This window comes from Megalopta genalis, chromosome 11 (assembly GCF_051020955.1).
Source record: "Megalopta genalis isolate 19385.01 chromosome 11, iyMegGena1_principal, whole genome shotgun sequence".
Classification (NCBI taxonomy): Eukaryota; Metazoa; Arthropoda; class Insecta; order Hymenoptera; family Halictidae; genus Megalopta; species Megalopta genalis.
The window spans coordinates 6,982,954-6,998,335 of record NC_135023.1 but is presented as its reverse complement, the minus strand read 5'-3'; the positions used below and the strand labels follow the sequence as shown (position 1 = coordinate 6,998,335).

The 15,382-nt window shown below is 47.1% G+C and overlaps 1 protein-coding gene across 2 annotated transcripts in view; it reads left to right on the top strand.

The window, feature by feature from the left end:
* Positions 1-15,382, top strand: part of wake (ankyrin repeat and fibronectin type III domain containing protein wide awake) — a 134,389-nt gene that overhangs the window by 62,021 nt on the left and 56,986 nt on the right. For both annotated transcript variants that reach the window (XM_076525410.1, XM_076525408.1), the window contains exons 3-5: positions 12,079-12,227; positions 12,894-13,019; positions 13,961-14,144. In XM_076525410.1, coding sequence (XP_076381525.1) covers positions 12,079-12,227; positions 12,894-13,019; positions 13,961-14,144 — 459 coding nt within the window. The remainder of the gene's footprint in view (positions 1-12,078; positions 12,228-12,893; positions 13,020-13,960; positions 14,145-15,382) is intronic.

Sequence of the window (15,382 nt, the reverse complement as noted above, 5' to 3'; positions counted from 1 at the left end):
ACCGAACTCGGTACTGAACCGTTCACGGCAAACTCAATTTCGATTTTTCATCGATCAAAAAATTTATCGACCTCGCTTAAACGTCTACGAAACTGTTCACAAAAGTCCAGCAACGTAGCTGTCCAAGCTCCGTAGTAAAGAAATTATTTACGTACACCGAAGCACGCTTTCAAGTAGAATAGGAGTTGATTAGGTCCGACTCTCGTTCGACGGTGGTCTCTCTTTCGCTCTCTCGTTCCAATTTATCATCCTAATGTAAAACGGCCGTGTTCCCCGGCTGTTCCACTTCGCGCGGACATCGCGCCGGGATTTACGATGTTGTCGAGCGTAATGGATACGACGGAAAGTTGTGAGTCGGCGACGTGTGCGTCACGCGGCTAATTCTAATTTCGGAAACTTTTACCTTTACGACGGCTCGTAATCCCACGCACGCAGCGTGCACCTCGAGTGTACCTAAATCCGGTAGGAATCTGCAAGATCGGTCCTTTGTCCAGAGGAAAAACATCGAACCGGAATAACGATCGAACGGCTTCCGGTTGAATCGTAAAACCTGACGCGTTTCGGATTAGTCGTTACGAGAATAGCGCGTCTATTCTCTGCGAAAATGATGAGAGGCTCGAGGAAGTCGCTCGCATCCTCCGGTCCGACTTAGGCTGTATTAACTACTGCACGAAATCTCGTAAATTAATCCAGCTTCCTGCGACTCCTGTACCTTCCAAGGGATTTTTAACGTGGTCACAAATTATGCAGATATTATACTGGAGGATCTGAAATTAACAAGTTGCAAAACCGAGCACGTATAAAAATTGATTAGCTTTAGAAATACGTATTTGTTCGGCAGGCTTAAGAAATAAATTAAATAATTTAAAGCAAGCTTTTATTTTAAACTGGCACTTATTCACTCCCTTCGTAGCATGAATTTGAGGGTTCGTTGAATATTTTCATCAATGTCTATAATTACATTTTGCAACTTTTGGGTCAATTCAATTGCTTCGCAAATTAGTAGAAGCAGAATTGTCTGTTCAGTGGTCGTTGCAAACTACTGGACCTCTATTATTGACCCGTTTCCCTGGACGTGTAACTCTGTACATGAAAAAAATTGTCTCTGAAATTCAGCAACTAACAATTTCCCTGGCAGCGTTATTAAAAATGTTCCACGCCAGAGCGCGAGTGAATTTTGGACCCGGCGTGGAACACGTACGGCTCGTTGAATTCGAGTCTCCAATTCGAGGGTCGGCGAAATGGGAAAAGCCATGGACTCGATTGGAGGGCGGGATCCATCTGGCGCCGAATGCAAATCAAAAGTTGACAATGGTTGTCGTCCGGCGACAAAGGCTGCTAGAAACGTCGAGATCGGTCCTCGAAGTCGCGGAATCCCGCCTGTTTCCGTGTTCCGCAGTTTCGTCACGTTCCCGACTTCCAGGTCGAGTTGAACGCTCGTGTCCTCGGCGTGCCTGCACCCTGACCACGAAAAATTACCATGACCATAGAAAATTAGAAAGCGCAGATAATCGCAGCTAAAATTTCTATGATACTTTGCGCAACACTGTTGTGCTTTCGCATGAAACAAATTTAATATCTAAAACATATTCCATCGTTTATTTGAAATCCTTCTTAAAGTCTAAATCGCGATCATCTTTGTATTACTTACGTGTGAAAGAAAATGACTTACATCTAAATGAACAACTTGCATAGTAAGCACACTGGATCCGGAAACATTGTAAAAATTTCAAAACGAACTTTACCGCCAAAATACGAGGTAATTGGCTGGTTGCACCTGCATACGTTTTATCTTATCTCCCTTTTATACGCACTCGCGGTATCCTGAATGTTTCGCGGACGCTGGAATTGTTATTGCATTTTCATGCAAAGACGGGGGTTCGCCCGAATAAATAAGTTGTAAAGATAACGGAGCAGACGCCTCGAGAAGCGAGAGCAACAGCGTTAAGCACACGAAGCTCTTCCGTTTCGCTGGGTGGGATCGTCTGGTGGCCGACGGTTTAAAATATCGGACTGACGGCAAACAGGCTCGGGGGAGCGCGGGAATTCAGAATTATGGGAACGCATCGGGGCCGTAGTTTCCTATAAGTTTCAGTGCGCGAGTTATAAAAGTCGGGGCGACGGGCATTCCGAAATTTATGGCCGGTACGCGACAGAATGAGACCGCCGCGCTGGGGCGTGTCTTTATGCGACACATTAAAAATTTTAATGGCGACCAGTGAACGGTCCTGATATCATTGTCGACGATCGATGGCCGGCTCTGTGTCCGATCCGACCGTTGGATTTTCGCGGGAGCTCGAACTCCGGAGAAATTAATTCCCTCGCATTTACCGCGACCTCTTGGACAAATTATTTCTCCGAACGATCGTGAATAAAATATTAGAGGTTTTTATGTATCAGAGATTGAATAATCGTTGCCACCTTGTCCGTGGATTTATTCGTCGCGTGGCCCATTTTCTAATTAGTTTCGTCGACGTTCGAACGCGTTTATCGCGAAATTAATCGGTGGCAAATGTGAGAATGAAATCAAATTTTGTACGCGAACACGATATCGCGGTTATTTTCGTGCAGCGTATTTAGGAGACGTCGGATTATGGTGTTTTATTTATATTACGGGTGACGGGGAGCACTTGATACGAGTTTCATGGTGTCTCTCCCGGGGGTTTCTCAGACGTCGCAACGATCTGGACACGTAGACGCGGCTCTATCGATCGCGGGGGCATAATTTAAGCAATAACGGAGTCACGGAGCCACCATCTTGCTCGATCTCTCAATTATGGTCTCGGTCGGACGTGGTCACCTGTGGAACACTATTAAGCGGATACTTTGACAACACCCGACCGAAATAGAACGGCCTCTTTTGTGCGTAGTATTGTCGCTAATGCCGAGTGCTATCGGAGCTAATTGCCCGGCGCGGAAAGCTAATTTACACCCTGCGGAATTCGGTAACATTGAGATTCGCGCGAAATGAATCGCCGCCGCAGTTCGCGATTCAGCGAACGATAAAAATTGCACTTTCGATATAGATAACGATTATCCAGGCCACCGTGGATCGGCTCGAAGAAGCGTCGTGAAAGTTCCTGGCCACTTGGAGAGATCAAGCACGGTGGCCTTGGACCACTTTATTAGAGGTTTAACGACTCAATGAAGCTCGTATCGGGGAAACCATTCGTAACACTGTTGTTCGCTGGAACGGCCCGCCACCATTGCGTAATCCGATAAAATTGCGAGAGAGAAAGAGAGAGAGAGAGAGAGAGAGAGGGGGAGACCGGGAACAAGGTGGGAAACGAATTTCCGACGGTTGATCTTCGTGTTTGAGGTCAGGTTCATTGCCAGCCACTTGTGTTGCGGCTAAACGAGTAGCTTCACCTCGACGCTTCTATTCGAGAACGCACAGGGCGGTCTGCAATTTCATCCCTCGTCATCCCGCGACCCTGATCGATATCCGCGATGCCGTTCCTGCAGCCCGAAGAAGCCCGTTTTTTAATATCAACCAGCTGGAAACGCCGCGCGGCACTGGTTACGAAATTTTCATACAAATTTCAGCAATTTCCGCGGCGCAACGTTAAAGAGGATTAAAAGTTTCGGGGAACGGTGGAGCGCACGGCATAATGTAACGAGGGGGAGGGTGAAGAAAAAGTTGAGTTACTCTGGCTGCGGTTGTAATAGAGGCATGAAATGAAGCGGGCTGATTCCACGCGGAAAAATGCAGATGAAACGTGGGACGATGCTTCTTTTCCACGAGGCCGCGTTTCCGCGAAGTTTCAGTTGCAAAGAGTGGCCCGCCCGCGTAAGTGGAAAAGCCCGGCTACGGTCAGACACGGGAGATTTTCTTTGAATGAAACTCGATGATTAAATTGACGGGTTAATATTTGTAGAATAGAAATGGAAGATAGGAAATAGATCGAATTTTTTATGCGATTTGTACATCTCAAATAAATTACTCTCGAATAAATTACTGAAATAGATTCTACGCAGAGCGTAGGTACTTCCGAGCCGAGTTTTCTCAAATATCTTCGTTCTCTAAGCGACCATATAATATCGCATTACTCGCAAGAGGTGCATCCGCGTCCCATTCGTCAGTGCCGTGTACCTTACTGCTTAAATATTCTTCGGTTTCGTCGTTCGCCTTTGAGTTTTCGGTGAAAGGAGCTCCTCCTCTGCTCAAGATTGGTATGGATTATGCTTTCTGGATGGAAAATGTAAATCGATACTTCCAGGAACATGCTTCTGCAGAGTATCAGTCGTCGAGCAAGGGCGTCAGCCGCAGGGTGCAGTCTGACAACGCCGTTCCTGCGCTTTCGTTGCCGCGGCCGCAGCGCCGACATTTCAGACAGAGCTCTTCTTAATTCGACACCGACGACCTTCCGAGACAGAGAAAGACAGGAAATGAGAAAGAGAGAGAGAGGGAAGGGAAGGGACAAGCAGAGGTGGAAAACCGAGCGGAGCCGCACTCGAGAAATTCCCGGAATTAGATCAAGCCCTCCCTAACGAGGAAGTAATGAACGAAGTGAAACTTCAGAGCACTATGGGCCCTCTTTGACGAGGAGTAGGACTCTTCGAAGGATCCTCGCCGGGACGATGAAAAAATTCAATTGGCGCTGCACTCTGTCGCGGGCAGCGGCTCTCTGTCGTCTCGTCATTCAACGCTGACAACTTTATTCGGACACCTTCGGCTGTCCCAAAGCCAGACAACTCGGCGATCTCAGATTTCGACGTCCGCCGGGAGACCGAAGCTGTCCCCAGCTCGAAATTCCTCTCTGCACTCTCCGACGTCATTTGTCTTCCTAATTAAGCACACGATCCACCAAATTACAGGCTCTTGCTTTCGTAAATCATTTCGGAAGCATTCGAGTGTATAACGCCCACATTTCGGCGTACTAATTCATGTAATTTACAACCTTATTATAGTCCGCAGAGATTTGTCATACTAATTCAAAGAATTTTATCTCATTTTTCGGGTGTCCATTTTTCTTTTCTTCTCTTTTTACTCCGTATCAAGTCACTCCAAATCTCTGTACATATTTTTTATGATTTTGTAACGAATGAGTGATTTTCCCAGTACAGATTCAATAAATGAATAAATTTCGCCAGCGAGCTTCCGAGTAACGAGCAACGACATTACTTCGATTACAAGAGACTCGATTCGAGTCATTCATTAAATATTTAATATTTCTGCCTAGTTGCACTTTCTTCCGCAATAGACGAAAGCTCCCCTGATCCCGGGCCATTAGCCGTCCTTCTAATTGTCCGTAACTACAGCAAATCCGTTCCTCCATAATTACAAAAAAATGATAGTCGTGCATTTCCTTGTTTCTCTGGAACTCCAAGGACGATCTTGCTGGAATTCCATGGAAACGGTGAATGCTTTCTGACGATTCTGACGGAGACAATGGGCTCGCGCGAAGCTACGCGCTCCGAGAAACGCGATCCAGGTCGCGTTTCGTTTCAGGGAACAGTGGAGAAAAAAAAAATAAATGCCAGCATGCTGCTTGTCAACGCTGATCGTTCCGGACGGAGGGATGCGATTGGCAGGGTTCTCGCCCTTCGTCGCTGTCGGAATCATCCCCGACAAGTTCATCCCTTCGCCCTTCGGCGTACGTTCGCTCGAAAAATGTTCGACGGATTTACGGCCGCCAGTTGCCGACAGAGAGAGACTGGGAGACGAGAGGGCGAAACTGCGAGGAAACAACGAAATTTTATTTCCTTTGCAGCAGAGCGACGTCCCGACGGCGACGCTGTAAGCCCTCTGCAGGGTAGCCATCGATTTTCTCGCGAATTGTCCGCGGAGGATTTCCTCTGGAATATAACAGCGATTGTCCTGGACCCTGCAGTCTCATGCTATTTCGCATTCCCGGAGAGAAAATTGCAACAATCAATTCGTTCTGTTCTAATTCAATACTGAGATATTTGAATAAAAAAACGTAATTTAGAGATCCACCATTTCATAAGTTTATATTTATTTATTTATTTTTTCGATGTATTATACATTAGTACAAAATTAAGTAAAAATAATATTTCATTATTTACCAAATTATATATAGATGCCTGTTTCTTTAAACTTAATTATTTAGACATATCTCGGCATCGGAGCAGCGAATTGTCACTCTTGAAACATCGAGATCCACACGATCTTAACTCCTGACGAATGACAATTCGCTGCGTCACTAAATGAACCGAACTCTCCGTTCTTCCGACCAATTAACACGGCAGACATCGTCGCGCGATGATCTCGCGGATTTTCCCTATCAGCCTGACGTATAATTAACGCGATTTTCGTATTCCAGTTGTCTCATTAGCAGGCGTTCGAGCGACCCGCCGCGCCGTAATTAAAACTCGCGCGAGCAGTCGTCTTTTGAAAAAAAAATTCTGCTCGACGGCTCTGCTTCCGCTCGGGAAACTCGGGCGAGGGATTCGAATAATTGTTTATGCGACAAAATAAATATCCCGCCGCGGCTAAACCATCAAGGTATCGGCGAGCTCCCGGCATTTGCTCCGATCACGTTGATCGCGATTAATCGCGATTAATCGTGGTCGCCGCGTTGATCCGGATTTCCAATTTTGCGGACGAAAGACGAGTTCGGAAATGATTTCCGCGCGGCCGCGTCCCGCAATCGACCCCCGTTTATTCGATTTTTCACCGGCCACGGCCTCCCGTAATTCCGCATTCCGTTAAAACCCGGCGACCCGCAAATATTTCGCACGCAGCCTCTCTCGGGGGTGTCGTCGCCGAGCGCGATGCTATAAAACTTCTGCGGCGAGAACTTTAATGTCGGGTACGTGCCAATTATGCTTGCCCGTTTAATTTTCAATTGGGTGCCGCGGTTTATGGTCCACGTGACGCTCGGTACGCGGACCCCGAACTTCGTGAAAAATTCGGCGTGCGTTTCGGACGGAACGGTGCGCGCTAAATTATATTTGTGTTAATATATAATACGTTAGTATAATTATATAATATGCTTAATATCGCGTCGAATGTACAGCATAATTTTCCCTAATTTCTTCTTTTCGTATCTCCTCTTTCCAAATTGTCCGTTCTCGTTTACAAGCTGAAAAAAAATTAGGCAGAATTTACGGTGATCGTGTTCGAAAAATGTAAAAAGCGCTCTTTGCGAGCGATCATTTCCGTTTCACTTCGCAGGCGATTCTTTTCTCTTTGAGTGCTTTGTTGGCTCTTTGCAAACGATTCTCTTTCATTCTCTCTGCAAGCTTTACGATCTGTCAGAGATCGCGGTGCCGAATTAAATCGGCCAATCCATTAGATCACACATGGCGGCTCGTAATTTGCCGAGAAAATCTCGCCTTGTATGCACCGTATTTCTCGTCGTTGTGAATTTTCTAATGGATATCGGTGTTTGTCAGAGAAATCGATGTTAACGCGTTGACTGTATTTTTGACTGTACTTTTACGTTGGTCGCGACGTATTCGAACGGTCTAAATTTTCTTAAAATTTACCGAAGCATTAGAGAAAGCAATCGCTGCAATCAATTTTGAACCGCTTTGAAGTTTCTAGACGGTTTTAGAGTTACAACATGTCAACGTTTTAACGAGCAGCATCGTCTCTCGTTGCGAATTTTCTAAAAGACATCAAGCTCGTCAGAGGACTCGCTGTGTTAGCACGTTGGCTGTATTTTACTGGTACGTTGGTCGTGACGTATTTGAACAAATATTAGAATTTCCTGGATAGTTAAAGAAGCAATCACCGTAATCGAGTTTAATCTGCTTTGAAGTTAACAGATGGAGGGTTGCAGCGATCGCGCTAACGAGCTCGTTACAGGATCGCGTTATTAGGCAGGCCAGCCTCCCGATTTCAAGTCCGGGCACGGTGCTCCTTGGTTCGCGAGAAATCCTCCGGCCATGGAACAATGCCACTTCGCATCGGATCTCGCGTCCATCGTCCGACGAGCGTGTTAAAGCGAGTGGGTTCCGAGGCGGAAAAATGGGCGTGTTGAATCGAAACGCGACGATGCAAAAGACCGCCTCGGACGAAATGAATGCCGGACGAGAATATACATGCACACCTACACGTTTCCCCCTTTTTCTTCGTCCCGTCCCGCCACGTCCCGCTTCGTCCCGTCGGTACCTCTTTTCATCTCGCCGCGTTTGTTGCGCCGATCCGTCTGAATTTCGGCCCAACAAGGACGCTGCCTCGCTTCTGAAATTACGGAAACTCTTCGAGGTCTGACGCGCGGATCGTAGCTTTATTCCTGTTCCGCTTGCCGTTAGACGATCAAAGGATCGCCGGGATTGATCACTGTTTTATTCCGGTTGTCACGAATCGACAGGATTAAAATAGATTTGAAGCTCGGTTGCTCCGTCGAGCGGATTTTTTCACGGCACCGGATGGCGAATCGTGTCTACCAACGGCTATTCCCTGCACCAGGCATCGAAACGATGCAGCGAAAATATTCGTTCTGCCAACGAAGCAGCTTCGAAATTGCGGCAGTAATATTTTCAGGCGAAATACGTAGCTCAACCGCTACAATCTCTTGGCAAGATCGACGGGGTAGGATTGAGGCATCGACTGCGAAAGTCAGGTTTTTATAGTCCGTTGGAGAACGTTCCCGGATCCTCTTTTACAGGCCCTAAACTCCCTGTTTAGTATTCCGGCACTCCTCAAACCGCACTCTGCCAGCGAACCCTTACAACCTGACCCAGACCTTTGTCTTGCAAGTTCTTCCATTACTGCGCCGAAATTACTTCGTCATCCACCGTTGATGTACTTCCACGATGCGCTGATAAGTACTTTACATCGTCGATAGCTGTAATAAACGGTTCTCGATTCGAGAATTAATTCGGAACAGTCGCGACAAAATTTTCGTCACGTCGGCTTCGTATCTCTCTCGCGGATACGAACAAATTTATGCAAGTCGGAATCTCACGATTGACGGGTAATAAATTCGTTTATTTATTTTATACGTACGGCTGAAAATCCATTTTTACGACAAAGAACAAAAACTAATATTAATACAGGCCGAGTATCGGCGAGTCAGCAGTTGGGCAAACAGTTTATGTAAATTCCGTTTCGAATGATTTGTGCAGAATTTCTTGCGAAGCAATCGATGGCTTGCTATCCCGTTATTATCGGAGGTTAGCGAGACGGGACAGACAGTGCCTCGAACCGCGAAAAAGCCGCGGGATAAGAGGAATATTTGTTCGTGGAACTTCGTTCCCTTGTATCGACTGAAACGTCGTCGTTTCCCGCGACGGCAAATTGACGTGAAAGAGAAGCGAGCACTTACTCGACCGGCGGTCCAACAGAGAGGAGAAACGATCGCGAGGAACCCTATGATTCCGTCGAAAACACGTCGGAACAAAACTGTTTCGAGAGCATCGAGTATTGTTCGCGTGTCCGCTCTCGGTATTTGCCGAGGCGAGCCACGACGCAAACATCTGTGCACAGTTTCTTGCCGAAGACGTACATATATAGCAGCGTCGCGGTTCTCGTATCGATCGGAAAAACTCGTCGGAGAATTAAAACTGCACCGGACGCGGCGATTATCCGACGAAAAAGTATCGTCGAGCTTCTCGGCACGCTTTCCGTCACGTTCTTTACGAGATTTCCGAGTTTTTCTCTGCCCCCGGTGTGGCAGCAACGAATCAAAAGTTCTGGGCTCGCTTTCAACAAATATACGAATTAATTTGTTTGCGAGATACCGACGGTTTATAAATGAAATTATTTTCATCGTTCGATCGAAAACCCGCCCGTTTCCTACTTCCGTAAACAACGTTTTATTTCCCTTGAATTGCAATGCGATGTATTTGTTTAACATTCGTGTTGTTTGTTTAATTGTTCAATTAATTTGTAGCTCGAGAACGGGCGAAACATTTGCCGAGAATGTACCGGGCAAACATTTTTTTAATTGTCAACTTCGACCCAATTTCGGTCACGGAATAATCCCACGCGCGCGCGCGCGCGCGCCCAAGGGTCGAAAGTTTGACTACCGTTCGCTAATTTACGCGGCTACTTTTATCGCGCGATAATTAATGAATCGAGTTTCGCTTCGGGAACGAATTTTATCAGCTCCTCCGACTCCTGTTACGGCGAGTGTAAATTAATTGAACGCTGGCTTCCAGATATTAGATTCAAAGCGCAGATAAATCTCCGTCTTTAATTAGACGTTCCGGTTCGACCCAATTTCCCGCGTAAAATATTAATGCCAGCGCTAGGGCCGAAAGTTCGTGTTTCATTCGGTATTAAACCAGTCTCGGTCGTTTCATCGCACGACCGGCGTGGCAAGTTTTGGTCTGCTCGCGGAACAAATTGTATCAGGAACAATTTCGGTCGTTTGTTTCCCCGGCGGTGCAATTCTTCACGGGGTCTGCGGTGTCGGTCTTTCCAGGAGCACAACCAAAAATGAAGTAACGCCCCCACGTGCTCCTCGGAGACAGGCCATTCTTCAAAGCTCTGCTTCACGCATACGAAACTCTGTTGTTTCCCTGGGAAGCGACACTGCGTGGGTCATGTATGCTGTTTCGAGATTAAAACACGCTCAAACGAAAGTTCGAGACATCGTCAAAAATGAATCGTGACGTCGATATCTTGCTTGCAGTTCCCAACGATTTTGTTCGTGTCTAATAAATCGCTAAAAATCTGAGCGAATCGTAAGTAAAAAGTACGCTTAATTTCGTAGGCATAAAATGCGGAAAATCGTATACGATCGAAATCTCGTAAATCGAATGAAATTGCGGGATTCTCGATTTCTCGAGATTTCTGAGAAATCGCCGAATTCATTTGATTATTGTGATCAGCGATTATGCAGCGAGTTGCCGCGAGGGAAAGTGAGTTGCCACGGCGTGTCGAACTTCGCGGAATTCGCCTAGAAAACTGGATGCACGTAGAAGTCCGTGGTCCATGAATAATATAGCGATTTAATCAAACGTAAAACGTGACTGCCGCGAGTATACGACAAGGGAAGGGGATGCGAGAAGCAATGCTTGCGCGAATAAGACGGCTTCCCGTGATTCCATTTCGAAGCCACGCCTCTTAGACTGCGACTTCCTGTCTGCAGTGGCGCTTCGAAGTTCCGAAAGGCGTCGCTTATTACCCAGAATCCCCGGTATTCTCCGGGAATCCGATCTCGGGACGCGTATTCCACAGACGAATATTTATCTAAGCTCGTATATTCTTTTCTCCGACACCGTCCTCTTCGATCCTTTCGTCGAATTCCTCGGCGTTCGGAATTTATCTCAAGGACGGGAGCGTCGATCTCTTTGTTCGTCTAATGAAGTTCCATCGAGAAACGGCGAGATCCTGCGAGCGATGGATGTTGCTTGTCTACAAGCTGTAATTGTCGCGGCGAGGTAAAAGGACAAAGTACGCTTCGGAGACAAAGTACGCGAGCTGATGAACTTCCTCGCGAGGATCTGTGATCCCGATCTCGAGACCGAAGCTCGCAGCAAGACGAGTTACGGGTCGTCGCCTGTCGTCTTTCCGGTTCGCCATTTTTCCAATTACTTTATCCCGTTGTAACTTCGTTGATCCTTTCCTCGTCGAACCGACCGCGGGTCTTTGCGATTCATAAATCTCGAAATCAATTTTGCAGGATACTGCTTGTCGGATGTTAGAACCACAGTTTCATCGATCTCTCCGTTTTTCCTTCTTCTCGGAGCACAGAATCTAATGAACATCGTACGAAGATTGAAAGTAAAATAAAAGCATTACCTTTCAACCTTCATGCTGCTCCCAAAAAAAGTTCACTGTCAGTCCCAGAGAGCTGATGTCACATTTAACGTGTTAAAGCACAATGCCACAAAAGGCAGGAATTTTTAGAAAATTTTAGAAAACAATGAACTTCGTATAAGAATCGAAAGCTACAGCTTGAGATCAATCTTTCCGTTTTCTTTCTCCTCGAAGAACAACTTCGCGGAAAGGGACAGCCTCTCTAAAAATAACGTGTACCGTAAGCACGGTCCAGTGAGCGTGATAGGAAGATCGAAGGTATTGTGTTGATCCTGCAGAGATTGTTGGCACCAACGACAGAATAATCCGACAGGGTGAAGGAAGGATTTCACTTGCGAAACTGCAGACGAGCCCGAACGTTTTTCTAATAATCCTTCCTGGTTTGTTTGTTCCAGCCTTCCGCCGGCGGAATGCAAACCGGAGCCAAGATCTGGCCGAGGACCTGGCGGACGTCCTGCACCCCTCCTTCGTTCCAGGACGCTGCCAGCTATCGTCGCGCCCGGTTTGAACATCCTTCAGGCACAGATCGATGCTCGCTACAATGGTGAGTTAATTAAACGCTTCTTAATTGGGCCGAGATTAGCGCGTAATCCGTCGCTTTTTAAACCCTTCGTGTATGACTTCCAGCAAGGACTTTTATTAATTGAGCCCCTATGAAAGGGAGGCGTGTCCTCTCTCTCTCTCTCGGCTCGTTCAGAGCGGTAGAAAGCTCGCCGAAATGCGAAACGAATTGCCGGCAAATCATTAGCCGGCGAAACTACGGCGGAACTTTGTCGGGAACTTTCGAAGCGCGGGCTTCGATCAAGTTCCATTCAATTATAATTTCTATAATCCTTTCGGAAGAGCAACTTCAACCCCTTCGGATTCCCTGTCCAGGCAAATTTCAGCTCGTTTGCTTGCGCGATAAGAATTCTGATATATCGTTAACAACTGAAACTACCAACTGATAGACCTCGGAGTTTTCTATTTTACAATTATGCGCGATGTTGAAATATTATCTTACGTGTTGACAAATGCGGCGAGTTATTTAGAGAATAATACAAAAACTTCGATTGGCCGTAATCGCCACGTACAAGTTCCCGAACGATGCCAGAAATTGGAACAATAGGGTATCTAAGATTTCGTAAGTTCGGACCGTTTCCGGGCGTGGGCGTACCGGACAGAATGCGATACATTATCTAAAACAAGGATCTCGTCTGAATGGTTACAGCTGCGTCAACCGGTGTGTCCGTTGCATCCTCGGGAGAGGGTGCAGCTTCCGGGAAGCGTGGGAGTACCGCGTCTCACTGCACGAAGCTGCTCGCGCCGAGGATATCCTTCACGGACGACACGATAGGTAAGACGTCGCCGGTGTACACATATATCTGATCGGCAGAAACTGCTGTACTCGTATAAGCGCGAGAAACTTGGACAAGATGAACAACGTTCTAGAGAAACACGCCCGTAATGGTTAAAACTTCCGGAAATCGATGACGCCGGACAGAAACAAATTCCTTTTCTCCTGCTCGGCCTTCCAGCTGATCCGTTCTCGAGATACTCCTTCGGTTCCTGCTTCCTGTCACGGAACTTCTAGGTCAATTATTTATGTCCCTGGCCATTCCACTAATCTCGGACCTCCTTAATAGACTGCGGATCTCCGCGCGTTTATAGATAGCCGTTAGTTTCCCAAATCGCTGAAACGACGGCCCAAGAAAATTCGATAAAAGTCCGTGTCCGTTCGTGCTGGGCGAACCGACTAACTTCATTTTTCTCGGCCCCCGTGTTCCCGAAGAAAACAGCTCCGGTGGAAATCCGATTTTCCACCGCCTACCCTTTACCTTTGGAAAACTGCGCTCGCTGCACCGTGTTCTGCTTTATGCGTATCTCGAGACAACCGAGTTCTCGGATTTTCGTAGCACTGTCGCACAGAGCGATACCTTCTCGAGATCGCTCATATTTCGTGCAATTGTGAACAACACTTCAGGAGTAGATTCTACACGTGAAAGCGATGAAAAAAGTTCATGCAAACATATGTTCCGTTTCACATTGTTTTTCAGTTATGGCGGATTGGTTTTTCGGCGCACCGTATTTGCTCGCATTCGCGACAACTCGTGCGTGTATACGAACTTCTCTTTCTTTTCATGTGTAGAATCTATTCCTGAAGCGGGTTCAACATGCTACGGGACACCGTGTACATACACCATGGCTATGCGCTTCGAAAATTGCGTTTCAGCAAACTTTCCCGGAAAAGTTGTCGCTGCGGCTCGGTTCTCACGGTTTTTCTCATGACTTTTCAAGAACGCCGTGTATCGGACTCCGGACCAGCGAACAGAGAATACCCGAAGGAGCACTCGAGAAGCGGCCGGCTAAGCACAACCAGCATCGGCGGCTCCCAGCCATTGACCAGACTGGCGAGACTCTTGAACCAACGGCCGAGCTTCACTCCCAGCGATGAAATACCGAGGCGGCTCTCCTGGGAAAGGTACGTCGCGAGAACCTGCGACCTCGGAACCTCAAGGAACATCGGTCAACGTTGAGGCCGCTAAAAATTGGCCGGAGACCCTCCGGCTATTCGAGCAAACAGCGCGAGCGACTCGCTGCTTCTCCTAGCGAGTTACTTACTCGCCGGTCATTATTCTTCGGCTCCGTTGAACGTCCAACTTTTAACTTCGGGGACCTTAAAAATTGCCCGTGGAACCGTGGCCTGGAATTACACGGCACCGTCCCCGACGATGATCTTTCCTACGAGCTGTTTGAGTTGGAGTCGGCGGAGACCTCGCGGATTGGGAGCTAGGCAGGGCGGGGAAAAATCGATTTTTGAAATAGCGAACGGACTAGATATTAGACTGTCTAAATCTTTAGATAGACATTGGAAATTGATCTTTGCATCTCGATTTATTTTTCAAATATTCTACTGTTATACAGGCTGTTCCATAATTATATTAATTCCCGGAAAGAGGTGATAACCCAGGTTATTTAAAGTAATTTCTTCCCTAGCGAAAATGCAACTCGCGGCTTTGTTTAGGAATTATTAACGTGAAACGTTGACCAATGAGAGACGAGCTCGACTGGCCAATGAACGGCCGCCTCACGCCAAAATACCTCGCCTTTCATTGGTCAATGTTTTTCGTGAGTAACTCGTAAACGAAGCCACGGATTGTATTTTCGTTAAGGAGAAAGTTACTTCAATTGACCTCAAGAAACACCCTTCTCCGGGTGTTAATATAACTATGGTACACCCTGCAGATGACCTCCGAACCTATTTGCATTGTTCCACGAAACCGAAGTTACCGAACGCGTAGATGAACTCGACGTGGCCTGTCCAAGGTAATTTCGGCATCGAGAAGTTTCATAATTGGTTCCGAAGCCTCGGTCAATTTGTGTAAGCAGAACGGTACTTCGGCCGACGACTGTCCGACGAGTTACTTAGCGGCTATCTCGCCGAGATCGAACCCGATGGACATTCAGTGGATTTCGCGCACCAGTTAACTATGCTACCTCGTCGCCTCGTAGCAACGCGTCAGCGTTTACGGAACGCATTGCTCCTTTGACGTTCCCTTAGTCGAAACCAGGTTCGTTTGCTTAGGTGTACGCGATAGAGCTTCGGTCTCGATTGCTTTCAAACTTGCTTCTGTTTCGAACGAGGCGTTTTCACGGGCGAATTTGAATGGCGGAGCCTTGGGAGTCAGCCCTGCGGGAAGACCCCCGATCGCTTGCCAG